The sequence below is a fragment of the Canis lupus genome, chromosome 3 (genome assembly GCF_011100685.1).
Source record: "Canis lupus familiaris isolate Mischka breed German Shepherd chromosome 3, alternate assembly UU_Cfam_GSD_1.0, whole genome shotgun sequence".
Taxonomy (NCBI): Eukaryota; Metazoa; Chordata; class Mammalia; order Carnivora; family Canidae; genus Canis; species Canis lupus.
Window position 1 is genome coordinate 31,369,999 of NC_049224.1, and position 27,662 is coordinate 31,397,660.

At 36.6% G+C, this 27,662-nt stretch overlaps 1 protein-coding gene across 9 annotated transcripts in view; it reads left to right on the forward strand.

Annotated features, from left to right (window-relative positions):
• Positions 1-26,112, forward strand: part of ANKRD31 (ankyrin repeat domain 31) — a 119,181-nt gene extending 93,069 nt beyond the window's left edge. For 7 of the 9 annotated variants that reach the window (XM_038532543.1, XM_038532546.1, XM_038532544.1 and 4 more), the window contains 5 exons: positions 1,656-1,752; positions 4,918-5,914; positions 9,917-10,057; positions 17,910-18,012; positions 25,752-26,112. In XM_038532543.1, coding sequence (XP_038388471.1) covers positions 1,656-1,752; positions 4,918-5,914; positions 9,917-10,057; positions 17,910-18,012; positions 25,752-25,897 — 1,484 coding nt within the window. In that variant the 3' untranslated portion in view covers positions 25,898-26,112. Of the gene's footprint in view, positions 1-1,655; positions 1,753-4,917; positions 5,915-9,916; positions 10,058-17,909; positions 18,013-23,735; positions 23,927-25,751 lie in introns of all 9 variants that reach the window. The other 2 variants (XR_005356884.1, XR_005356885.1) reach the window with 2 other exon arrangements.
• The last annotated feature ends 1,550 nt before the right edge of the window (positions 26,113-27,662 follow it).

Here is a 27,662-nt window from a genome sequence, read left to right on the forward strand (position 1 = left end):
TCATTTCCCACCACTGATTTTCTAGTTAAATTATCTAGAAATTATCTAGTAAATTATCTAGAAAAATATGCATTGGTCTAAAATCTAGTTAAATTATCTAGAAAAATATGCATTGGCCTAAAATTATTAGGAAAAAACTTAAGAAACAAAGCCAAAAGTGAAATAACAAATAGCTTAACAGAAATAAAATATATTAAATGTATTCATTTAAGCATTTCCATTTACTACCTGAGAATTGGATTCTGATGTAATTGACATTTATGTGTAAATCTTGTGGATTTATGATCGGTGAAGGAAGTCATTATGCCTTTACTTAGGAAGAAGAGGAAGAAAGTAGGAAAATTTTAAGTAATTATTGTAAAAGTAATTTTATATAGATCTTTAAGTAACCTGAGATATCATACAGCCCTATATAAGTGTTAAGTGTAAAGGACAAGAACTGATAACATGCTTTTTATTTCTAACTACATATATAGTTACATATGGCAAACACATCTAGAATAATACACTTAGGGCAGCCCGGGTGGCTCAGTGGTATAGCGCTGCCTTCTGCCTAGGGTGTCATCCTGGAGACCCGGGATCGAGTCCTGCATCTGGCTCACTGCATGTAGCCTGCTTCTTCTCCCTCTGCCTGTGTCTCTGCCTCTTTCTCTCTGTGTCTCTCATGAATAAATAAATTTTAAAAAAGAATAATACACTTAACAAATACATCTAATATAGTTTAATTAATAATTAACTATTAATTTTATTTTAATTATTTTTTATTAAAATTAAATTATTAAATTTATGAATTAATAAAAATTTAATAATGAATATAGCATACATACATATATAGTTACATATATTATAAATATGCATTGAATAATCCATTAGATAAATATACTAAAAACTTTTACACACACCAACAAATACACTGCTACCAAAGTATAAACAGTAGTCTCTTGTGAAATGAAAAAGAGTAGTAAGTAACAGAAGGTGAGAGTAGGATACTTTTTTTTTACTTTTCTTCTATGTAAACATTCATATTGTTTGAAATGTTTATACAGTGTGTGCCCTTTGTATTTTAAAAAGTAAATAATTTTAACAAAATATTTATTTTCCTATTTATCTTCCTTTCCTAACCTCATTTCACAGATGAGGAAGGTGACTATAAAGGTCATATGACTTGTCCAGGTTCACAGAGCTAAGTGGAGTAGCAGGATTAGAACTCAGGCTAACCTGCTCTATTGAGAGTACTTCCATAGGGTGGCATAATTCAGTGAGTTTTGATTTATATATCTGGACCACTAATAGGGAACAGGGTAAGGAAATAATGGCATTTTATTTTATTTTTAAATTATTTTTTTAGGGATCCCTGGGTGGCACAGCGGTTTAGCGCCTGCCTTTGGCCCAGGGCGCGATCCTGGAGACCCTGGATCGAGTCCCACGTCAGGCTCCCGGTGCATGGAGCCTGCTTCTCCCTCTGCCTGTGTCTCTGCCTCTCTCTCTCTCTCTCTGTGTGTGTGACTATCATAAATAAATACAAATTTTAAAAAAATAAATTATTTTTTTAATAATGGCTTTTTAAAATTAATAGGCTGAGTTTTGTGTGATCAAACTTAACATTTGATGTCTTTCTTCTATCATTAACTGACTTTTTATTACCATGTTTCCAGAACAATGCATTGAAAAGATGTTAGAGATAAAAGAGATTATGGATTATGTGCTTGCCAAACAGAAGGCAGAAAGGGATGATCTGGCTAAAAAATACAGGTGAGTGAAAAAATAGAAATGCTTTAGAGTTTTCATAATATTTCCCTTCTTAGTTATAATAGTGAGAATCTAGAATTTCTTAAGAGTGTGAATGTTGCATAGGACCAAAGAATGACTTTATGAGGTCATCTAATCTATTACCTCCATGGGGAATTGTACTTTCCAGAAAGATATTTTTATATTTTATTACTTGAAATATTCAGAAAAAGACGGATCTTAAAAAGTTGTCTACAGCAAAGAATTTTGTCAAAGTGTCTCTGGTCATGAATCTCCAAAATAAATTTCTTTCCATGGTGAACTTAAATTTTTTACAGTACAAAGTTTTCCTTTTGCTATCACAAATGTTGTCTTTCTAAGCATTATAACCATGTATATTATTTAGTTTTGTGTATTTCTAAACCCTCAAAGTTTTTAAGAGATTTCATCCTGATTATATATTGGTTATATACCTCTTTTTGTCCTTTTCTTGAGAAAAATGTTATATTTTTTTTCTTATGTGGGCATTATTTTTATTAGTTTTTCATAGATTTAACTATATATGCTGTTTTTTCTCATAATGAGAACTTTAAGATTTACTCTCTTAGCAACTTTCAAATATACAATACAGTATCATTAACTATAGTCACCATGCTGTACATTATATCCTCATGACTCATCTATTTTATTACTGGATATTTGTACCTTTTGACTCCCTTTATCCATTTCATCCACCCTCCACCTTCCACCTCTGGCAACTACCAATCTGCTCTCTATATCTATGAGTTCAGTTTTTTGAAGTTTTTTAGATTTCACATATAAGTGAGACCATACAGTATTTGTTTTTCTCTGTCTGACTTATTTTCACCTAATATAATACTCTCAAGGTCTGTGCATGCTGTCAAAACTGGCAGGATTTCTTTCTTTTTCATGGCTGAATAATATTCTTCTGTGTGTGTGCACTTGTGCACATAAACCACATTTTCTTTTTTTTAATTTATCTTTTATTGGTGTTCAATTTGTCAACATATAGAATAACACCCAGTGCTCATCCTGTCAAGTGCCCACATCAGTGCCCGTCACCCAGTCACCCCCACCCCCTGCCCACCTCCCCTTCCACCACCCCTAGTTCATTTCCCAGAGTTAGGAGTCTTTCATGTTCTGTCTCCCTTTCTGATATTTCCCACTCATTTTTTCTCCTTTCCTCTTTATTCCCTTTCACTATTTTTTATATTCCCCAAATGAATGAGACCATATAATGTTTGTCCTTCTCCGATTGACTTATTTCACTCACCATAATACCCTCCAGTTCCATCCACATCGAAGCAAATGATGGGTATTTGTCATTTCTAATGGCTGAGTAATATTCCATTGTATACATAAACCACATCTTCTTTATCCATTCATCTTTCGATGGACACCGAGGCTCCTTCCACAGTTTGGCTATTTAAACCACATTTCTATATTCATCCTTTGATGGACATTTAGGTTGTTTTTATGTCTCAGCTATTGTTAATAATGCTGCAGTGAGTATGGGGTTGCAGATATCTTTTTGACCTTATTCTTTATTCACATGTGATCTTTCTAGTTTCTTTTATATTCTTATGAGCACTTGACATCTATTGTACATTTAGTTTTTTTCCTGAATTTATTTAAAAATCAGTTTTCTATTTTCATTTATAAGTCTTCTGTGTTCATTTTGCTTTTTCTCTCCATTGAATAAGTATTACAAATTCATTTCTATTTCCTGTTTTCCTGTCAGTATAATGCAAGTGAGCTTATAGGACCTACAGGTGGGTAACTGACTGCAGGATATATTCTAAGAGACTTTGGAGAAGGCTAGCTTCAATTTTCCTTTATGTCCTATGATTAACAATATACCGTGGATTTTGGAAAGTTACTGATCAGTTGGGTTTGCAGGTGTGTAAATCTATTCATATTGCTATAAGACTTAAAATCATGTAATCTAAAATGAACTTTTATTTTTCTGTCTGAACTCTGTTTTAAATGCGATATTACTATTTTTTTCTCCTTTTATGCTACTAGTTGTTTATCTAATTTCTTCTAGCTGTTTCTTCCATTTTCATCTGCTACTCACTTTAACATCTGTTTTGCTTGGAGTACCAACAACTCTAAACTATGATACTCTAAACTCTAAACTATGATAGAGAGACAGATATCTATACTATTGCTGTCCCATAAAGCAGCTGCCTGAGGATGACCCTTGAGGGTCCCTGAGATGATTTCAAGGGGTGTGTGAAGTCAAAACTATTTTTATAAGAAAACTAAGATATTATTTGCCTTTTTGCCTCACATTCTAATGAGTGTGTAATGGAATTTTCCAGAGGCCACATGAAGTGTGATATCATTATTCTAATAGCTAATGGAAAGCATGCTTGAATGTTCTTGTTTTAAAAATTTCTGTTTTATTTTCTAAAACAGTAAATATTGATAGATATATCCATATGAACAAAAGCCCTTTGGGTTCCTCAGTAATTTTTAAAGGTATTAAAAAAAGTCCTAAAACCAAAAAGTTTGAGAACTACTAGAAACAAAGAGTTTAGTGTCCTGAAGGTCACTGTAGAATAACCGAAAGAAAAAGGTATGTAGATTAGCCATTTTCTCTCAAATGCAAGCCCCTTATAGTCACACAGGTTAATGCCTATCTGGGTAGTCCCTCTGGACCTGAAAGTGATTCAGTACAGATTCAAAGCATAATTACAGTAATTACTTGATGGACTGACATTGCTCAGGTCTAGCTCAGGTATAATTACTCACAAAATAGTCTCACTCCTTCAGCTCTAAGGGAACTTAAATGGAACTTATTCCCAAATGTTACTTCCTGACACACCTTTCCACTATGAACAGGTAAGCAACCTCCAAGTTTAAAGAATAGTATTCCTCCTTGATCATCAGTTGCTACTTAACATCCCAAATTTTGTTTCTTTTTCAGAGTTGACTCACAACTGGTAAATAATATAAATGTGGAAAACCACACCATCACCTCCATAAAAAGGCAGTCTACTCGTAACCTTAAGAGTCATTTTCCTCTCAGAAGAAATTCATTGCAAAAATAGACCCTTGTGTACTTTGGGCTGATTAAATTAAGACAAGTATCTTTAAAATATAAATGACTACTAAAAATTTTTTCTCCGGTTTTCATATTGTTTTCTCTGTTTCTTTCTGTAGGGTGTCCATAGAATCATTTAAGCAAGGAGTCCTGAGAGAACAGCTGGCTAACTTGGCCACAAGACAGAAGAGCCTTTTAGTTGTGGCAAAAAAACAGAAAAAAATTACCGAGAAAATCCAAAACTATAAAAACATTACATCTTTGTCTGGTCCTAGTTTGAGGAAGCCACCGTCCAGCTCAGAAATCTCTAGTGAAAAGGACAGCCAAGACCTTATCAGTCTGGAAAATTCATTGCAGCCCCAGTCAGGTTCACTTTCTCTTGTCAGCCTTACTTGTGGAAGCATGCAGGAAACACCATTGTCTCCAGAAACTTGGAATAGCAGCCCAAATACCAACACTTGTGTAAATTCAGAAACAGTGAGAAGGGAATTTTCTGGAAATGAGCTGATTTCTAAGCAAAATGTCAATGATGGTACCTTCGATGGGTCACCAAAATCCAGATGTGCAGATGGCACTAAGATTAAATTACCCTCCCAACCTGTTGCTCTTACTGCTCAGAGGGAGTATTCACAGAGAGGAAATGATCTCACAGAGCCTCCAGCCCCAGAGCGCGAGCCCTGTAATCATCCTTCTGCAGTAACTAACACATTAAACATTGCAGCGACTACAAGCATACTTGCTAGAAATGATGCCCATCCATCAGCTGTTGTTTGTGATCAGGCTCCTACCAGTTGTGATCCAAAAAGAGGAAAGAGGAAAATAGCTTCCCAGCAGCCAAGTAGGGGGACATTGGAATCTCTGACACATCAAGGGACTGATGTCTTAGGCAGTAATACTGGGCATCAGACAAAATCTTATCCTAAAAAACCAGCTTTTACTGTTCGACGTGCTAATGACAGCCACAGCTCCTCCCCCTCTGAGCGTGGCCGTCAACATATTATTAAAAAGCCTGTAAACTCCAGCACAGTTCCTAGAAAGAAATGTATGCAGATAAAGGATCTGATATTACTCGGAAGAATTAATCCAGGAAAAAACATTCTAGAATTCAAAACACAGGTATCCTATTTTTTTCTCTAAAATCATGTAATTTTATAAATAAGTTAATAAATGTTACTGTCACTAAGTGTAGGCATTTAGCTCAGATTCAGGAAATAGGGTTTGACTGGGCTTCTTGAATGAGGAGACATACCATTGTGTTCTCAGTGAGTGAAATCATGCTTTTAGGATGGTTCTATATGTTTTGGTCCCAAGCACCTGTGGGATCCAACTCTGGATCAGCTATAATAAAATTTTAACATAACTTTTCATATTTCTGCTATTTCTTAACAGCTTTATTGAGGTATTATTAACACACACTACACGTATTTATATTATGCAATTTGACAGATTTTGACCTATAAGTTTACATCTGTGAAACCATGACCACAGACAAGGTCATGAACATATCCATCACCTCCAGAAGTCTCTTTTTGCCCTTTTGTATACCTGCTTCCTATCCCCTTCTTCCCATGTTGAGCCTATAGACAATTACTGTTCTGCCCTCTGTCCCTATACTTTAGTTTGCACTTCAGAGAATTATATAAAAGTAGAATTACACCATATGTGTTCATTTTTGTCTGGCTTCTTTCTCTGAACATAATTGAGAGTCATTGTCATTAGAGCATGTATCAGTAGTTAATTCCTTTTTTTATTGTTCTGTAGTATGTAGAACAAACTACAGTTTGTCATTTCATCTGTGACAGACATTTACATTGATTCCAGTTGTTGACTATCACATATAAAGCTCCTGTGAATATTGGTATACAAATTTTGGCTCACACAGGCTTTTGCTTTTCTTGGGTGAATACCTAGGAGTGGAGTGGCTGGATTATATATGATATGTATATATTTGACTTTTTAAGAAACTGCCAAGTTGTTTGTAACATTTTACATTCCACCAGCTGTGTATGAGTATTCTAGTTCCTCCACATTCTTACTTAATGTAACACCTAGTATGATCAATCTGTTAATTTTAGCTATATACTAACATGTAATGTAGATGTATGGATGTCATATGTATATATGTATAGTAGTTTATCCTTGTGGTTTTAATTTGCATTTCAAAATGTTTAGCATCTTTTCATGTGCTATTTGCCAGCCATACTTATTCTTTGGTGAAACTTATTTTCAAATATTTGTCCAAGTTTTTAATTGGTTGCTTGTTTTCTTGTTTTGGTATTTGATATATTTTGGATATAAGCCCTCTATCAAACATATACTTAGCAAATATTTTCTCTTAGTCTATGGCTTGTCTTTTCATTCTCTCAAAATTGTCTTATAAAGAACAGAAGTTTGGGGCTCCTGGGTGGTTCAGTTGGTTAGTCATCTGCCTTCAGTTCAGGTCATGATCTCAGGGTCCTGGGATTGCGTACTGCACTGGGCTCTCTGCTCAGTGGGGAGTTTGCTTCTCCCTCTCACTCTCCCTCTGTGCTCACGAGCTGTCTCTCAAATAAATAAATAAAATCTTAAAAATCTTAAAAAATAAAAAACACAAGTTTAATATTTTGATATAGTCCAACTTAGCAACTTGCTCTTTCACTGATTATGTTCTTAGAACCATATCTAAGAATTCTTTGTCTAACCCAAGGACACAAAGATTTTCTCTTAGAATTTAGGCCTATGATCCATTAATTTTTGTATGTGGTACAAAGTAGCATATTTTTGAATTTGGATATTCAGTTCTTCTGACAACATATGTTGAAAAAAATACCCTTTATTGAATTGTCTTTGCATCTTTGTAGAAAATCCTTTGTTTCATATATGTGCCTATTTCTGGACTTCTATAATATATCTTATGCCTGTCTTACCATGAATACCATCTTGATTGTGTAGCTCTATAATAAGTGTTACAATCAGGTAGTGTTGAGGCACCAGGGTGGCTCAGTAGGTTAAGTGGCTGACGCTTGGTTTCAGATCAGGTCATGATCTCAGGGTTGTGAAATCAAGCCCCATGTCAGGCTCCATGCTCAGCATACAGTCAGCTTTTTTAATGCTTCGTTTCCTTTGTTGGTTTGTTAGCTATAATTCATTTTACTTCAGTTGTGGTGTTAGAGTTTATGGAACATATTTTTAACTTCTCCCAGTACCTGTGATATTTTATCACTTCATGTATACTCTAAGAACCACAAGCTAGTATGCTTCCCTTTCTCTACTCCTGACCTTTGTGTTATCATATATTTTGCTTTGATCTAATGCTATAAATTCCATACATTATTATTTTTGTTTAAACAATTATCTTTGAAGTAGACTTAAATGTTAAGAAAAATATTTTTTCTCATGTAGTTACTATTTCTGTTTTTGTTTCTTTTGTGTAGATCCTGATTGACATTTGCTGTCATCTTTCTTCTGCCTGGAGGACTATCTTTAACATTTTTTGCATTGAAGGTCTTCTGCCGATAGTGAATCCTTTTAACTTTTGCCATGTCTGAAAAAGTTTATTTCACCTACATTTTTTAAAGAATTTTTGCTAGATATATAGACTTCTGTGTTGAAAGGGTTTTTTTTTCTTTGAGTACTTTAAAGATTTACTCCATTGTTTAGACACACTGTTGTTCTTAACCTTGTTCCTCCATAAATAATGGGTCTTTTTTTCTCCTTCTGGCTGCTTGTAAGAGTTTCTCTTTATCTGGTTCTAAGCAATTTTGATTATGAGGAGTATTAGCATAATATTTTTGTTTCTTATGCTTGGGGGTTATTGAATTTCTTGAATCTCTGTGTCCCAAATTTGAATCTCAAATGTGGAAACATTTCAGCCATTATTTCTCCAAACATTATTTCCTCCCTCCCCTCCATTTTTGAACCTCTTATTACATACATAATAGATTGCTTGAAATCCTTCTATAATTCACTGATAATCTTTTCATTTTAAAAAATTCTCTTTTCTCAGTGTTTCATTTTTATGCAATTCCTATTCCTTTGTCTTTGAATTTACTAATCTTTTTGTTTGAAATATCTAATAAAAAAAGAAATATCTAATCATCAATGTATTCTCCATCTCTAGAATTTTGATTTTGGTCTTTTAAAAATATTTTCCATGTCTCTACATAACTTTTGAACATGTGGAATATGATTGTAATAACTACTTAATGTTTTTGTCTACTAATGCAAACATTCTTATCAGTTCTCATTTTCAGTTGTTTGCTTTATCTCTTCTGTATGAGTTGTATTTTCCTACTTCTTTCTAGGCCTGTGAATTTTTCATTGAATCCCACACATTGTGAGATCTACCTTGCTGGATGCTGAATATTTTTTATTCTTATAAATAGATTGTAGATTTATTCTAGGATGCAGTTAAGTTCCTTGGAAATAGTTTGATCCTTTGGTGTCTTGCTTTTAAGATTTGGTCAGCAGGACTGGAGCAATGTGTTCAATCTAGGGCTAGTTATTTCCCACTACTGAGTGGGAAATAACTGACTCTTCTGTGTACCCTACCAAAGCCCCACCAGTTATGAGGTTTTCTAGTTGTGCTGTTGGGAACAGGCACTATTTCTGACCTTTGAGAATGCCAGATGTCCTTACCTCTAATCCTTTCAGGTGGTTCTTTTCCCAGCCCTGGGTAACTTGCTCCCAAACACGGCCAATCATTACTCAGCTGAATGCTAAAGAGGACCCCCCTGAAGATCTGCAGAGTCCTCCCTCTTTGTATTGCTCTCTTCTTCAGTATTCTGTCCTGCAAACTCTAGGTACCTTGCCTCCATGATCTCTGCTCTGTCTCCTCAACTCAGGACATAAACAGGCTTTGCCTAGAATCCCCTCTTCCTGCACCCTGACCTGGTAACTTTCAAGGCAGCGAGCTAGGACACTTGGAAGGCTTACCTCATTCATTTCTCACTTCTCAGGGTATTGTACTTTGTTGCCTGATGTTTAGTACCTTGCAAACCATTGCTTCATATATTTTGTCTGTTTTTTGTTTGTGTTAGGGTAAATCTGGTTCCTCTTACTCCATCATGGCCAAAAGTAGAAGTTTACATATTTCAGGTATTTTTCCTTCTTAATTTTTTTTTTCATTTTTCACTTTAGGAGACTACCCACAAAGCCAGTGTCTTACTGAGCGGTAAAATTAAAGTAGAAAATGGTCAGATTTATCAAAATCCAGTCACCTGGCTCAAGGATCTTCTAGGAGGCAACAGTTATGTGACTTGGAATTATGCTTGGAGTAAGGTGAGTCATTCTTAAGTATATCTGTAACTTCATATTCAAATGGAAAGGTACTTATTTTTTATGATAAAACTATTTTTTTTTTTAAGAAATCAGAAGTTCTCCAAACTATATATTCTTTGTACGATATGCTACATACTTTCTCCCACAACTCTTATTTGCCAGAAATCCCCAGGGGCAGAATTGGACAGCTGACAGCCTTTCCTTCTTTCCTTCCTTGTTCCTCATCTGGTCTCAGAAATTCAAATGCCCTCAACCTTCCCCTATTATCCTTCCAGGTGAATTCAGTTCTTTGTGACTCCACATAGAAAATTTGAGACCTCTGGTGTATTGATGATTTAGTTATATGTTAGTATTCTGATGTAATGAAGGAAAAACTTCCCGTAAAGACAAAGGAACAAGTAAGCAGCCTAAGACCCACAGAAGTTATGGTGTGCTTTTGTATGAACACAGTTTTATCCATCAGTTGCCAACCTCCCAAAAAGAAATATATCTTTTCATTCCAACTTCTCAGATTTAGTAGTCTTCCCCATAGTTCTATATTATGAGTTATAAGCCCAGTTTAACCACCAATTTAAAGACTATTAATGACAGACACCTTTGAGGTTCACCTCCAGATGTCCATGGCCACACTTAAGGGAACAATCTTTCAGTGATTGACCCAGGAAAGTGTGAATCTTCAGACATCCACCAATACTGTCAAACAACTGCAGATGCCTTCCCCTCCACTAGCCATTTTATAAGCCTCAGTACCTAAGAAATGAAAAGCAGTTTCTTCTCCCTTTTTTTGTCCCACTTAGCTCTGCCCACCCTTCCTCCTAGCTCCTCCCCTCCTTCCTAGTCCGTAACCTATTTTCTGATATCCTAGACTTTTGTGCTTCCAAAACTATGGTGTAGTTCCTTTACTTATATCAGCACATCTTAGATTTTTCTCTACTGTAGAATCTGTTTTTTTTTTCCTTAAAGGATTTTTCTTGTTTATTTACCACTCCTGGAATCACAGGCCATCTAGTTTTCACATGCCCAGCCATTTCCATGAAACCATGAATCATATTTTCATGTTAGTAATTAACATTTTACCATTGGAAATCCTTTTTATTAAAGTTTTTTAAACTTGTGATAGTTTATATCATTTTGCTGAAATACTCTGTGCTCACAACATGAATATGGTACTGATTTCTGTAGTTGAGTTTTTTTGAGCTTCAGTATGCCTCTGCTACTGTGTGCCCAGTGATGACTCAGTTCTCCCACTCTTTTTCTTTATTGGAACTACTGCATTTTCTGCTTTTGAATAGCTGGCTGTGACATCATTTGGCTCTCACTCTGTACTTAGGCCTCATTTATTTACCACATTGCCTCTGGTCTTTTCTTACCAGTCATGTCAGTTCATCATATAGTTTAACACCTATGTTGGCAATGAAGCCAAAGGCAAGTAAGCACTATAATTAGAATTCTTGGTTGTAAGATATTCATAAGATTATCTAAATAGACCTGTAAATTTTTTAATTATCCTAAAAATTTAAAAAATACCATAGGACACTCATGTACTTCTAATAAATACCCCAGGCTGAGAAACACTACCATGGTGGAGTTTTTTTTACAATATTTAAAATCCTTTTCTAGGGGATCCCTGGGTGGCTCAGCGGTTTGGCGCCTACCTTTGGCCCGGGGCGTGATCCAGGAGTCCCGGGATCGAGTCCCACGTCGGGCTCCTGGCATAGAGCCTGCTTCTCCCTCCTGTCTCTCTCTCTCTCTCTCTCTCTCATAAATAAATAAGTAAATCTTAAAAAATAAATATATAAATAAAATAAAATACTTTTTTAAAACTTAACCACATGGGGCAGCCCTGGTGGCTCAGCCGTTTAGCGCCGCCTTCAGCCCAGGCCAGATCCTGGCGACCCGGGATCGAGTCCCACATTGGGCTCCCTGCATGGAGCCTGCTTCTCCCTCTGCCTGTGTCTCTGCCCCGCCCTCTCTCATAAATAAATAAATAAATAAATAAATAATAAAATAAAATAAAATAAAATAAAATAAAACTTAACCACATGGGGCAGCCCCAGTGGCCCAGCGGTTTAGTGCTGCCTTCCACCCCGGGGCATGATCCTGGAGACCCGGGATTGAGTCCCACATCAGGCTCCCTGTGTGGAGCCTGCTTCTCCCTCTGCCTGTGTCTCTGCCTCTCTCTCTCTCTCTCTCTCTCTCTGTCTCATGAATAAATAAACAAAATCTTAAAAAAAAATAAAACTTACCACAGAAACCTCTACCTCTTCTTGTCATGAGGTAACTCATGAATTCTTAGTCACTTCTCAAGGACAGGAGCTCTTTGCTACATTGGTAAATATGAACATTTCTGCTAACTCATTCTGAGAATGCTGGTATGGCAATGGGGCCAGGAATGGGTTGGTCATCAGGCAAGAAATTCTGGAAAACTAGGTCTTGTCCTACTTCAGACAGAATGGCAGAGCCTCTAGACACAAATGACTCATACTTCCTACCCAAGCAGCTGGGTTGCTATACAGGGAATCCTGATGCTTACTCCCACTGGTCATTACTGATTGCTTCACTCCTATGGTCTCCTAGATATCAGCTATCATCCTGATGGGTAAGAATGATCTCTGGGTGGGAGACGGGAGGCCAAACTAGTTCCTGGTTCCACTCTTGAGAAGTTACATGATCTGGAATGTTTTTCAATTCTGCCTACACATTAGAGTCACTTGGGGAGGTCTTAAAGACTACTAATGCATGTTGGACCACAGTCAGATACCTTCTGATCCTAATAGTCTTGACTGAAGACCAGGTGGCAATATTTTAAACAGCTCTCCAGGTAATTATAATAGACAAACTGGAGTAAGAATCACTGATCTAGATCAAGTCACTAAACTTTCTGAACTTCATTTTTCTTATATATAAGTAGTAGTGCTAATTGTCTCTAAAGACCCTTCCAGTTTGGAGATTCCAGGACTTGCATAGCCATATGTGATTTATAAAGCCTTTTACATATATTCTTTCACAACCTCATGAGGTAAGAAAATCAACTATTTTTCTCTATCTCTGGATATAAAACCACAGGTATAGGAGATTAAGTGACTTGATTAGCCTCAAGGCCAGTAAGTGCCGGAACCAGGACTAGAACCTGATCTTATGGTTCCCTGTACATTACTTTCTACATTTACAGTGACACAACGGAAACTACATTCCTTTCTTTGGAAACAGGATGCCCTGAACTCAAAAGAACACACAGTATTTACTTAGCTGCCTTTATGAATTTATGCAAAGTCTCATTCTTGTGCAGGAAAAATTGTCCACTTCCACAGGAAAAAAAAAACACCTTTCTGTGACAAAGTTGTGGTATGATAATCATAAGAATGGCTATGATAGTTTATTTTTGTGAATGCTCAGGACTGGATTTTGCAGATGAAAAATAGACTGCCATTTTGGGCAGTGACTGAAGGAGCATTGACAGTTCTCTTGTGAAAATATACTTCCCATCCAAATGACTCACTCTCTGAATTTCTACCCTTATAAATTCACTACTTTGGATTTAGTATTAACTTTTCTCTATGGTTACTCCTCACTCTACATACTTTCGAAAACAATTCCTCCTACCATCATGATTAGGAATATTAAGATATGGAAAGGTTGAGGTAGGAGTATAGAAAGTGATGAAAATTATTGGTGTGCCTGGGTGGCTCATTCAGTTAAGTCTCTGACTCTTGAGTTGGACTCAGATAGCGATCTCAGGATCCTGGGATCAAGCCCTGTGTCAGGCTCCCTGCTCAGTGGGGCGTCTTTTGTGTCTCCCTCTCCCTCTGCGCCTCCTACCACTCACACACTCTCGCTCATAAATAAATAAATAAATCTTTTTAAAAACGTGATGAAAATTGTTGATCTAGATGGCCAGACAGCCTCACTGAGTCAATTAATCATTCCCAAATTATCTTAACTTAAACCTCCTAAGAGCCCAGCTCAGATGGTTGGAGATGTAGGCCCTTTTACAATACAAATATCCGAGAGGTGTGAATCCTAAACCATAAATAATGTGAAAGGCCTACTGCCCTTTTCTTGCTTGGAGCTGTGTGGAGTGCCTGGGGGAAATGGAGGAGAGGCTCTAGGATGGGGATTGGGAGGAGGTAGGTGATATGAAGATGAATGTGACTTTCATCATTACTTTCCCAGGATCAGTTCTTTTGTGGTAGTTATTACACTTTGATATATCCTTCTCAAATATTTGAGAATTATTTTACTTTTCCAAAATGTGTTTTATGTTACAGTGACCCTAAAAGAAAACCTTTCCTTCTTTGTCTTCCTCCCACCAAACTCCTGATATCAAAAACAATTATCCTTTCCTCTCTTCCTTTTGAGGTAGTGCAATTTTGTTAAGATTTGCATCATAAAACTTGAAATGGAATTAAAACAATCATTTGATCATCCATGAAGAGATTCACATTAGTACCAACAAATGGCTTTCCTGAAGACATATGAAAAATGGACTGATACTTTCAAATAAAATGGAGCCCCAGCAGGGAAATAAATTCTTGGACACCTCTTTAATATTTAAAGGCAGGTTATATGGATCTCTGGGTGGCTCAGCGGTTTAGGGCCTGCCTCCAGCCCAAGGCTTGATACTGGAGTCCCAGGATCGAGTCCCACGTTGGGCTTCCTGCATGGAGCCTGGTTCTCCCTCTGACTATGTCTCTGCCTCTCTCTCTCTGTGTGTGTCTCTTGTGAATAAATGAATAAAATCTTTAAAAAAAAATAAAATAAAGGCAGGGTATGTTTGTATTTTTTCTTGATGCATATTAGAATTATAAAGAGAAACATTTGTTATTGGAATTAATGACAATTGAAATTGTACTTTATTTCTTCAGAGATCTTACCAAAATAAAGTTAATTAATAATTTCAGTTGGCTAATTAGCTGTATTTCCAAAACAGTGGTTAACTGAATCATCCATCCACTCCAAACACGCACACACACACATGCGCATGTGCCTTTTTTTCCCCCTAAGTATCATATTAGGGAGTCAGCATAAACTGATTACTGAGGATAATGGACCTTCTGCCTAAGAGCTTTAGGGAAAGCATCAGTGGCCTTAGGATGAAGCACTTCCTGCAGTTCCACCTTTTAGAAAGAACCAACAACCTATAGGTATGCTCACAGAATGCACCTTACCCTAACTCCAACTTTATTACTGTTTTCATCTGGGGGAGGTGGCATCCCATCACCTGCCCTTCATCAGAATGAGTTTTGATTGGTGAAGTTGTCAAGATTGCTGGCAGCTGTGTAGTCTGAGACCCTAAGAACCTCACCTACAGCTCTTCCTACATGCTTCTTTCAGAACAGGCATATGACTACGTTTGGATTCAAGATTGAGTTGAGGATTCAAAGTTTGAGTTATATGCAAACGTGATGAGTTTGCTCTTATGCTTTAGCCAATTAGAGCACAGACAATATTATGAAATGGAGAGTTTCTTTTTTCTTTTCTTTTTTGTATATTTTTAAATTGGAGTTTTATTTGCCAACATATAGTAGAACACCCAGTGCTCATCCCATCAAGTGCCCCCCTCAGTGCCCATCACCCAGTCACCCCATCCCCCACCCACCTCCCCTTCCACAACCCTTTGTTCATTTCCCAAAGTTAGGAGTCTCTCATGGTTTGTCTCCCTCTCTGATTTTTCCCACTCAGTTCCCCTCCTTTCCCCTATAATCCCTTTCACTATTTTCTATATTCCCCATATGAGTGAAACCATATGATGATTGTCCTTCTCCGATTGACTTACTTCACTCAGCCTAATACCTTCCAGTTGAAATGGACAGTTTCCAAGGGTGACCTAGTGCCTGAATATTTTAAGGCCTGTACCTTATTATCCTTGTTCAATAAATCACTCCCACCTTATGGAAATTAGATCTTTAACTCAGTGGATTTTTTTAAAGCTGTGTCCTTTCAATGTCTGAATTACCCCGGTGGTGTGTTTAAGACCTATGTGGACTCATCGCCTCTAAGGCTACTAAAGTACAGTTTTACCACTTTATATTACCTAGTACTAACAGATAAAAATATACTTTAAATCTGAAATACAGGTGAGAACATACTGAGCCTGTACTTGATGGGTATGTAAGGTGTTTTGGATATTGTCAGGGCACAACATGAACAAAATCCATTGTTTCTAATTGTTAGTTGCTTGAAAACTGACAGATGGCATTCAGAGGCTTCATCTCTCCTTCCATGGCAAGTGGGGATGCATTAGCACACTGGGTAGACAGAGCTGTTCCATTTCCACTACCAAGCTTGTTTGGTTATGGGATTGAGCCAAGAGGGTGCCTAAACCTTCCAGATCCCTTGTGTATGCCCCATTCTGTTAAATAACAGACATTTGTTGAGCACTCAGGATGTGCTAGACAGTATGCCAAATGCTTTTCATGTATTATTCTTTTTTTAAAAGATTTTATTTATTTATTCATGAGAGACAGAGAGAGAGAGAGAGAGAGAGAGGCAGAGACACAGGCAGAGAGAGAAGCAGGCTCCATGCAGGGAGCTTGATGTGGGACTCAATCCCGGGTCTCCAGGATCACACCCTGAGCTGAAGGCGGCACAAAACCGCTGAGTCACGCGGGCTGCCCTCATGTATTATTCTAATCCTCACAACAAGACCTGATAAGCTGGAGTTACTTGTTTTACAAATGTACAAATAGAGGCTCAGAGAATTTAAGAATCTTGAAGAGCAGGAGCGTCAGAGGGCTTTTTCCCCCAGAACTGTGAGGCACTATGTGAAGTGCTAAGAGTATAAAAATGAATATGACACAGACCTTGTCCTCAAGGAGCTTATGTTAATGGAAACAGACATATTAACACATAATTTAATAAGTGCCTTGACAAATATAAGCACAGAATTTATGGGGGCCTAGAGGAAAGTTTTTGCTTGAGCTTAGAAGTTCTAAGAAAGTATCCTGGAGTAAGGTATGTGCACATGGAGACTAGATGGTTTAGCCACAGAGAACCTAGCTTCAGGGGTATATTATCAGGCTGCCCTAGAACTAAGAGTGGAGAACCCAGAGACCCTCTGGCAAGTGTTTGCCATTCTGCCTCGGCCCAAACTACTTGTGTGTAGGTATTCCAAGATCTGACCTTTGGGGTTGTAAATAGTAGCTAAGTTCACTAACCAGAAAAAGCCAAAAAATTTAGATACATAGACCTGAAATATTAATAATCTAATTAGTTAAATGTCTAGTTTCTTGAAAGCACTGTTTTATGGTTTAATTTTATTAGTACAACATTAATTTTTTAATTTTATAAAGTAGTGGATGCTGGACTAATGGTTGTTTAACAAGTGAATGGATGAGAGAATTAGTGATAAACAACAGGGGTCAACAAATGTTTTCTCTAAAGGGCCAAATAAACATTTCAGGCTTTCTGGCCATATTGCCTTTGTCGTGAATATTCAGTCATGTTACAGCACAAAAGCATCCATTGATATTAAGTAAATGAATGGGTATCATTGTGTTTTAATAAAACTTTTTAAAGATTTTATTTATTTATTAGAGACACAGAGAGAGAGAGAGAGAGAGACAGGCAGAGGGAGAAGCAGGCTCCATGCAGGGCGCCTGACGTGGGACTCGATCCTGGGTCTCCAGGATCATGCCCTGGACTGAAGGCGGTGCTAAACTGCTAAGCCACTGGGGCTACCCAATAAAACTTAACTTACAAAAAAAGGTGGCAGGCCAGATTTGACCATGGACTATAGTTTGCCAATCTATGATAGATAATAGTCAATACTAAAGTTAAAACTTGCAAGAGACGAGTTTATTTGCTTCTTTTGAAATACAGAATTTTTAATTCTGTGTTTAACTATGTACAGGTGACATATCTGGGGAAGGAGCTTTTACAGTATGTTTCTGAGGAAGTACCCGTATCTGCAGAGCCAAATGTGGTGCTTCAGCAACATCAGCCTTGTCTTCTAGGTATGTATAGACCAACACCCATTTCTTAGTCATGAGGATAACACCCAAAACTACTAAGAAAACACTCCTTTTTGTTGTTGTTGTTTTCATTCACATAACATTAAAATAACCATGTTTTAAAAGATTTTATTTACTTATTTGACAGAAAGAGAGTACAAGCAGAGGGAAAGGGAGCCTGATACGGGACTTGATCCCAGGAGCCTGGGATCATCACCTGAGCCAAAGGCAGATGCTTAACCTTCTGAGCCAGCCAGGTGCCCAAATAACTGTTTTAAAGTGAATTCAGTGGCATTTTTTCTTTGTTTTTATTTAAATTCTAGGTAGTTGACATGCAGCTCAATATTGATTTCAAGAGTAGAGTTCGGTGACTCATCACTTACATATATAACGCCCAGTGCTCACAAAACACATCCCCTCCTTAATACCCATCACCCATCTATCCCATCCCCCAACCACCTCCCTCCATCTGTCCTCAGTTTGTTGTTTATAGTTAAGAGTCTTTCATTATTGTTTCCCTCTCTCTCTGTTCCCTCACTCCCAAATGTTCATCTGTTTTGTTTCTTAAATTCCACATATGAAAAAAAAATTCCACATATGAGTGAGCTCATATGATACTTGTTTTTCTCTGATTGACTTATTTTGCTTGGCATATTATTTAGTACATTTACAATATTGTGCAACTACCACCTTTGTGTAGTTCTAAAACAACGTCCATTACCCAAAAAGAAACTCCACACCCATTCAACAATTGTTCCCTGTTCTCTACTCTCTGCAGTCTACTTTCTATGAATTTGCTGATTCTGAATGTATCATATAAATGGAATCATATAATGTATAACTACTTGTGTCTGGCATCTTTCACTTAACGCTTTCAAGGATCCTGGCTGGGTGGATGTTCATTTCAGAACACTTTTGGCTTTTGGGTATAGTGCTGCTGTGAGCACATGGATACATATATTTGTACCCATTTTTAGTTCTTTTGGATAGATACCTAGGAGTGGAGTTGCTATATCATATAGTAATTATATGTTGAACTTTTTTGAGAAGCAGCCAAAGTGTTTCCCACACCAACTGAATCATTTTACATCATACCAGCAATATTCAAGGGCTCCAGTTTCCCCACATCTTCACCAACACTTGTCATTTTCTGTTTGTTTGTTTATAATACTCAGTTTTTAACCACAGTTGATTCTAGGAGAACTTTTTAAATGACACCTTCCCTCATAGTTCCTTTCTCCGAACCTATGCTATACTTACTTTGGGTAGATTTTTTAAAGGGTCATATAAAAAAGCAAAATGGTATTTTTTCCTCCTGCAGGCATGATTTGGTTAGTTTTCTAAAAGCAAACACTAAAATAAGTCTTTACTTGTTAGTGTAAATGAATGTGCTTTATCTGATGGAATACTGAGAAAACTGAAGAGAATGTAATCTTCATCAATTAACAGCATATTTTGAAACAATTTGGGAAGAGGCAACACATATTTCTGTAAAACCAGACATAACTAGGGTTGTACTACCCTTCTCTGCTGCAGCACCCATTCATTTCCCCCCCAGTTCCTGCCTAGGACCAGTTGGGAACAGTATAGGCAGAAAGGAGATACAATACAGAAGATGATAACTCTGTGATAACCAGAGTCAAGAACCAAACAGGGTCTGGTGTTGCTAAGTTCCTAACCAGGGGCTTCCTGGGGCCATTCCTTCCTACAGCAAACCTTAATAATTCAAAGTACTTTCCTCTCCTAACTTTATACATAATCCACTGTAACCTCTTAGGGTCCTTCTTTGTCTCAAAAACTGGCTTCAGAATAGGATGGTTTTTCCCCAGTTTTCTGCTTTTCATCACTTTGGGAAAACAGATCAGGTGAAACAGAAATAGTGAAGAAATTAAATTGGAAGAGTTTTTGTACTAATTCATGGTCTTTGGTTCCTAACCCTCACGGCAGATCTATGTAATCAAATCTTGGAGTGGGGCCAGGAACCTGAATTTTAAAAAATTATTCACATGCAGCCTGACTGTAGATTTGATTTGAATGACTAGTAAGTAGTATCTGATTTCTTATGCAGATAATAATTTGAAAACTTTTATATTCAGCCTTCCACCTCCATTCCACAGCACATTCACTCTAATGCTTGCTCATGTTGCCTGCCTCCCTCCCTCCTTCTCTCCCTCTCTTTCTCTCTCTCTCTCTCTCTCTCTCTCTCTCACACACACACACACACACACACACACACACACACACACACACACGAAAGCCAAGCGAAACCTTTATTCTCCTAGTTTCTAACCTCTGGAGTCAGAACAGAAATACAAGATCTTCCTTGTATCACAAAGGTTATCTGCTGCTCAGATTTTGTAGTTCTGAGCAGGCATTTCCTTTTTTTTTTTTTTTTTTTTTGACATTTTATAACTTTTTTATTAAAGCCTAAAATCTGGGATCCCTGGGTGGCGCAGCGGTTTGGCGCCTGCCTTTGGCCCAGGGCGCAATCCTGGAGACCCGGGATCGAATCCCACGTCAGGCTACCGGTGCATGTAGCCTGCTTCTCCCTCTGCCTGTGTCTCTGCCCCTCTCTCTCTCTCTCTGTGTGACTATCATAAATAAATAAAAAAAAATTAAAAAAATAAAGCCTAAAATCAAATAGATAAAGAGAACTAGAAGATTCATAGTTTGCCATTCAGCCAGTGCAATAAACCCAGCATTCTTTCATCTAAGATTTCCCAAGCAGTTTGGAAAGCATTAATAGGAATGTTGTACTTGAGAATAGTTTAGATTTACTTTTTTTTTGTTTTGTTTTTTATTTTATTTATTTATTTTTTTTAATTTATTTATTTATTTTTTTTTATTGGTGTTCAATTTACCAACATACAGAATAACACCCAGTGCTCATCCCGTCAAGTGTCCCCCTCAGTGCCCGTCACCCATTCACCCCCACCCCCCGCCCTCCTCCCCTCCCACCACCCCTAGTTCGTTTCCCAGAGTTAGGAGTAATATAAGGGAAGGGAGAAGAAATGTGTGGGAAATATCAGAAAGGGAGACAGAACATGAGGACTCCTAACTCTGAACAGGCATTTCCAACCCTAGCCGTGCTTCTCCTTCCTTGGAGGGCTCACAGTTCCCCTGCTAAGTGAGCATGAAATAAAAAATGGGTTCTGAACTGCTGCTTCTTTTGCCTGCAATATAAACACGTTTGTTATTACTAATTTCTTTCCAGAACTACTGAATTTTCTTTCCTTGAGATATTTCAGAAAATGTTAAGGGTAATTTGAGAACTATGGAGGGCCAGTAGGCCAGCCAGCTTCTTACTGCCTTAATCTGGCTCTGGGAATCTTCAGATCCCTACTGGCATTCCTTTTTCTTTTCCTTTTCTTTTTTTAAAGATTTTATTTATTTTCTTTGAGAGAGAGAGAGAGAGAATAAGAACACCAAGAGTAGGACGTTTAACCTACTGAGCCATTCAGGTGACCCCCACCTGCTGGCATTCTATAGGCTGTTATTGGAGTTTTATTTGAACCTATTTGATTTAGGATTCTTTTGCATGTGGTTTTGTACTACCTGACGGAAATCCAAAGACCTGGCAAATTAGAAAAATGTAAACTCTATATATAACAAGCAAACTATTCGAGAGAAAATATTTTTCCCTCTTTTGCATACTAAAATGTGGTCATAGATATCATGGATCTGACACTCTACAGAACACAAAGTTTAAAGGAAAAACAAGTCTGTATGGATTTTATCAGCCCACCTCAGATCATGAACATCATCTCTTTACCCATTTTCTCAACCAGATATTTAAAAAACAGCTATATCCCTCTACCTCCCCTATTTCCTCCTCCCCCTCTTTGTGAGAAATCATAAATCCATTTAGCTTTGGTAACCGACATTTCCTAAGCTTCTTTAATCAAATGGTAACACTTCATGGGACAAATACCAAACTCAGTATCCAATTTATTTGTACATAACATTTTGGAATCATGGTATCAAGAAAATCCTGAGTCATGAAGGTAAGTGATAAAAGTTTTTAACCTTGCCATTTTAAGACTTTCTTCAATGAATCAGAGGTTATGGAAGAACTTTATTCCTAGTCTTGCACAAAGACTAGTTAAATTGGTAACTCAGATTAATGTATTGGTGGACTCTAGAGTGTTAGGATGTAGTATATTAATACATTTGAAGGCATATGTTATTTCTAATTAAAGGTTTTAAACATAGAAACCCCAGCCTTTAAAAATGAAATTCTGTTGATGAATTCCTGAAGTATCTATCCCTAAGGTCTTTAGAAGCTATAAAATGGAGTGAATCTCTGGTATATTTTCCCTTGAAAATTCATAACTTTCTCCCAAGCCTTCCTCCTCTGCCTCCTTGTCTATAGTTTCTCTTCTGTGTTATTGAGGGAATCTTCATTGATATTTCAGAGTAAATTGGAAGGAAAAAATGAACATTCCCAAAATTCTACATAATTTGTAATCACTGAATACAGATATATCAACCTTTCCTGCAGTTCTTTAAAAAGAATCTGTTAAGGTAGATGACATTTCATTATTTACCCAAAAAGCCAATTTTATATATATCTATGTTACCTATCACTATAGTATTAGATAGCACACTGAAAACACATTATGCCAAATGTATTCATCTAAGAAAAAAAAAAGTATCTCCTGAAGTTCTTTCTTTTCCCAAGTCATCATTTAATGCATATTAAATATGTCATTTTATTTCAAGGGAACCTAACATTATTTCTTCATTTGAAAATCGAACATGCTTCTTCAGAAAAAAATAGACTCTTGTTTTTAATAAAACCTGTCCTGGACCTACTGATAATACATTGCAAATAAATGACTTTAAAGAAAGAGTTTTCTTCATTTTGGTGCTGATACTGTGCTTCATTGCTCTGTAAAAGCATGTGTAATAGAGCACAAACATTTGCAGGTGCTTCTGTTTTATGTGGTTAAGAACTTCAAACTTAAACACCTAAGGAAGATGGGTGCCTGATAACAGACCAGAAGGTGTTTATTTCGGCTCCTGTTTACGATTCTTGATTGTTTTTCATGACTTTAATCATAATTTTTTCATCCTGGTATCATGATTAACTTTGACCTAATTCATAAACTGGAGGATGCTGATAGGGGAGGAAAAGAGAAGAAAACTAATTTTCTGTTGTGCACCTGCCATGTGCCAGATCTCCTGCCAGATTATTTTACATACATTAGGCCACTGAGGAGCTTCTTAACTAGTAAAACTCCAGAGTTCATGTCTGTACAAAGAAAGCAGAAAAAACATGAACAGTTTACACTTAAAATTAATAAGCATCTCCGGCCTAATTCAGCTTAAGAAACTACCTATTAAATTTATTTTCCCACAAAGAAAGAGGGCTTAAATAGTTTTAAACTTATAATGTCCAGGGGTGTTTCTTCACGTCAGTACAGTTTTCACAGATAGCTTTGATCTTATCAAAGTAAATCTGTCTCAAACTATTAATTTACTTTTGAATATCAAATCATCTAATACTCTACTACCATATTATCCTTTAGAATCCTTTTATTTTAAAACAGCTTCGAACTTTGTCTTTAATAGCCATAATTGAATTTTTCCTCAGTATAACTACAGCAGATGTGTTTTTACAATCTATTAAAATAATTCCTCATCATTTTCCCTTTGATTGGATTTATACTTCTTGTTCAGACTAAGAATATGTGCATAAATATGTTCATTTCCATTTATTATAGAGTAAGCAGTTTCATTCCATAATCTTAATGAAATGAAGAATGCTTAGTTTGTGAGAATAACTTCTGGAAGTCTGAGTTCAAACATTTAAAGAGTTAGAAGTGAAACATATATCGTCTAGTCTTGGACCTATTTTACAGATGATGATACAGAGCCGGAGAGGTAAAATGGGTTGAATGAAAAGAGTTCATAGGTTAGTGATGTTTCTTAAGTGAACTCTCAGTTAAAATAATGAATCTGATTATTTTTGCTTTTTGGTCTATAAAGAGAAATTTTAAAAAGAATTAGAGGAAAAAGAAAAGTGAAAGTTAAAATTATTTTTAACCAACCTAGTTAGCTTGTCATTTTGAAGTGCTAATTTAGGCAAGTAGATAACATGAATAGTTGCCTTTTTTTTTTTTTTTTTTTTTTTTGCCTAGTGATGAATCTTGCAGTTCAGTTTAAGGAATATCTAACATTTGGTGATATTACTTGAGAAAGATGTATTTCTCTCTACTTCTTGCATGAGCATAATGGTTTGTTAGCTGTTGCAGTGCTTGTTGGGGACAAGGAGCACAAGAAGAGCCAAAAGTTCACATATATGGCTGTTTTTCTAGTTGTAGTGGGTGGAAGAAGCCATGTCACTTGCCTGAGATCACACAAGTTTGTGTGGCCTAGAAAAATTGATTATCCATCTTCCAGGCTAATACTATTTTCATTAAGAAATAATGATAATAATAGTAGCTTCTATTTATTTAATGTTTGCTATATGTTAGCCAGTAGCCAGTCATTTCACAGCAACTTCTCACTTATTCTTCACAACTGCTTTATTCTCAGTTTACTGAAAATTGAGACAGAGGAGTTTGTACAACTACCCTCAGAAACTTCAGTCATCTTTTTTTGGCATTGGTTGGTTTAGACGGCAAGCAAACTTCTTTTTCCCAAGATAAGCCAATGCTGGTTTACAGCTTTATCTTGGGTATAGAAAATGGAGTGAATTATGACTTGGTCCAAAATCCCATTGTGTGTTCATAGACTTTTTTTGTTTTTGTTTTGTTTTGTTGCATATCATGCTCTAGCTCTTTTAATTTTTTTTGTATTTTTTTATTAGAGTTCAATTTGTCAACATATAGTATAACACCCAGTGCTCATCCTGTCAAGTGCCCCCCTCAGTGCCCATCACCCAGTCACCCCATCCTCCCGCCCACCTCCCCTTCTACTACCCCTTATTTGTTTCCCAGAGTTAGGAGTCTCTCATGGTTTGTCTCCCTCTCTGATATTTCCCACTCACTTCCCCTCCTTTCCCCTATAATCCCTTTCACTATTTCTTATATTCCCCGTATGAGTGAAACCATATGATGATTGTCCTCCAGTTGACTTACTTCACTCAGCATAATACCCTCCAGTTCCATCCACGTCAAAGCAAATGGTGGGTGTTCGTCCTTTCTGATGGCTGAGGAATAATCCATTGTATACATAGACCACATCTTCTTTATCCATTCATCTGTCGATGGACACTGAGGCTCCTTCCATAGTTTGGCTATTGTGGACATTGCTGCTATAAACATCAGGGTGCAGGTGTCCCGGCGTTTCACTGCATCTGTATCTTTGGGGTAAATCCCCAGCAGTGCAATTGCTGGGTCATAGGGCAGATATATTTCTAATTCTTTGAGGAACCTCCACGCAGTTTTCCAGAGTGGCTGCACCAGTTCACATTCCTACCAACAGTGCAAGAGGGTTCCCCTTCCTCCACATCCTCTCCAACAGTTGTGGTTTCCTGTCTTGTTAATTTTCACCCTTCTCACTGGTGTGAAGTGGGATCTCATTATGGTTTGGATTTGTATTTCCCTGATGGCAAGGGATGCAGAGCATTTTCTCATGTGCTTGTTGGCCATGTGTAGGTCATCTTTGGTGAAATTTCTGTTCATGTCTTTTGTGTGCTCATAGGCTTGATGAGGGTCTAGGATTTGTGATAAGTAAATTTAAATATTATTTTTTTTAAAGACTGTTTTTTAATTTGTTGACACTCCTTTAAACAGGAACATCCAGAGAGTCAATGCAAAGCATCCCACCTTATCTACAAATAAATGAAGTACTGTTAATCAGTGATCAAGAATTTCTCCCATGCCATATAATGGATCAACACTGGAAGTTCTATGTGGAATGTGAAGAGCTAACATTCTAAAACTTTGTTTTTGTAGTAATTTATTAGACATTCGTTCATATTATTAACCCACATTCATATTTTATCTTACATAGGCTGGAGGGCCTATTTTAATATATATTTTATGAGTTGCTACTTAAGATATGTTTACTGTTGTAAGAAAAAACATAATTCAAACTAGTATAGTAAGATTTAATACTTTTTTGCCATTGAAATAAAGGTATTTTTGAATTAAACTATATTGACTCCCTGGCTTTCTTTTTACTAACAGAAATGTAAAACTAATCTTTCAGTTAGTTGAATTGAAAAATTCACCTCTAACTTTGTATCAAAGTTGTTCTTTAAGGGAAACAAGGGTAAAAAAAAGAGTGATAATTGGGCCTTAAAAGGCCCAGATAAAGTGAATATACTTAAAATAACAACTTAATGTCCCAGTACCTTCAGCCATTTACTTTGGAATTTATCTTGTAACCAAAATGTAAAACCATCAAAGAAGTTTGTTTTAAATTTCATAAAATTTAGCGTAGATAAAACTGTAACTGTGATAAGTCTTAGAACAAAAAAAAAAATTTGAATCAAATATTGATTTGGGGGCTGGTTATTTGAAATAGGATAATCTTTGACTTTTGCTACATTGTCATGGAAATTTTCTTTTTCTTTTTTTTTAAGAAAGTTTTTTTATGAAAGGAACTTGGTTAAGTTTTCTCAAGGGTCTTTCTCCTTTGATTTTTGATTATCATCTTATTGATTACCTATCTTGTCATCATCCCAGGCTCCCAAAGAAGCTTTTTGACTTTGTGGCTTATGTCTATCCTTTCTTTCTCATTTGAGTAGAGAAGTCAAACTGTGGTAAAAATTGCTCTCAAGTGCTAGATATTGGGAGATATGATATTGCTTTTTTGATATTTTCTTATTTTAAATGTACAGAATCTTAAATATCTTTAGAATATAGGAATCTGGTTAACAGTTGCCTGTTGGGAGAAAACTCATGTGGCTAGAGAGCTGGAAGGAAAGGGGGATTTTTTTAACTACATGTGCTCTTTGGCAACTTTTGAAGGTGGTACTGTGTGTGAATAAAAGTTTTCAATATCTTAAAAGAAAGCAACTGGAAAAGTTTCATATTAATACAAGTATTAAGACAGCTTGGATCATTTTTTCTTCTTGTGAGAGTCCATTGAAAATGTTCAGGTTAAAAAAAAAAAAAGAAAATGTTCAGGTTAGAATGTCCCTACCTGTTGTAATGTTTGAGAACTGACAGATTTATTATGCCATTATCATTTTCTTAGAGTACCCTATTTTTCTAATTCTTGAATAATGTACATGAAGTAGTCTATTTGGCTTTTATTATTTAAAGAGGTATTTAAAACATGACTTATTTGCGAATATATATGTACTAACATGGGAATTTGTATATATAAATGAAAAAATGCACAATGTTAGTGGTTAATGCAAGTCCTGATTGTGGGGCAGCCCGGGTGGCTCAGCGGTTTAGCGCCGCCTTCAGCCCAGGGTGTGGTCCTGGAGACCCAGGATGGAGTCCCAAGTCAGGCTCCCTGCATGGAGCCTGCTTCTCCCTCTGGCTGTGTCTCTGCCTCTCTCTCTGTGTGTGTCTCTATGAATAAATAAATAAATAAATAAATAAATAAATAAATAAATAATCTTAAAAAAAAAAAGTCCTGATTGTGTTAAATAAAAAAAGTACAAAAAATAAAAATAAAAAAAATTAAAAAATGTGCCTTTGGGTGTGTGTATAATATTTATAGCCATATAAATATGCATGCATTTA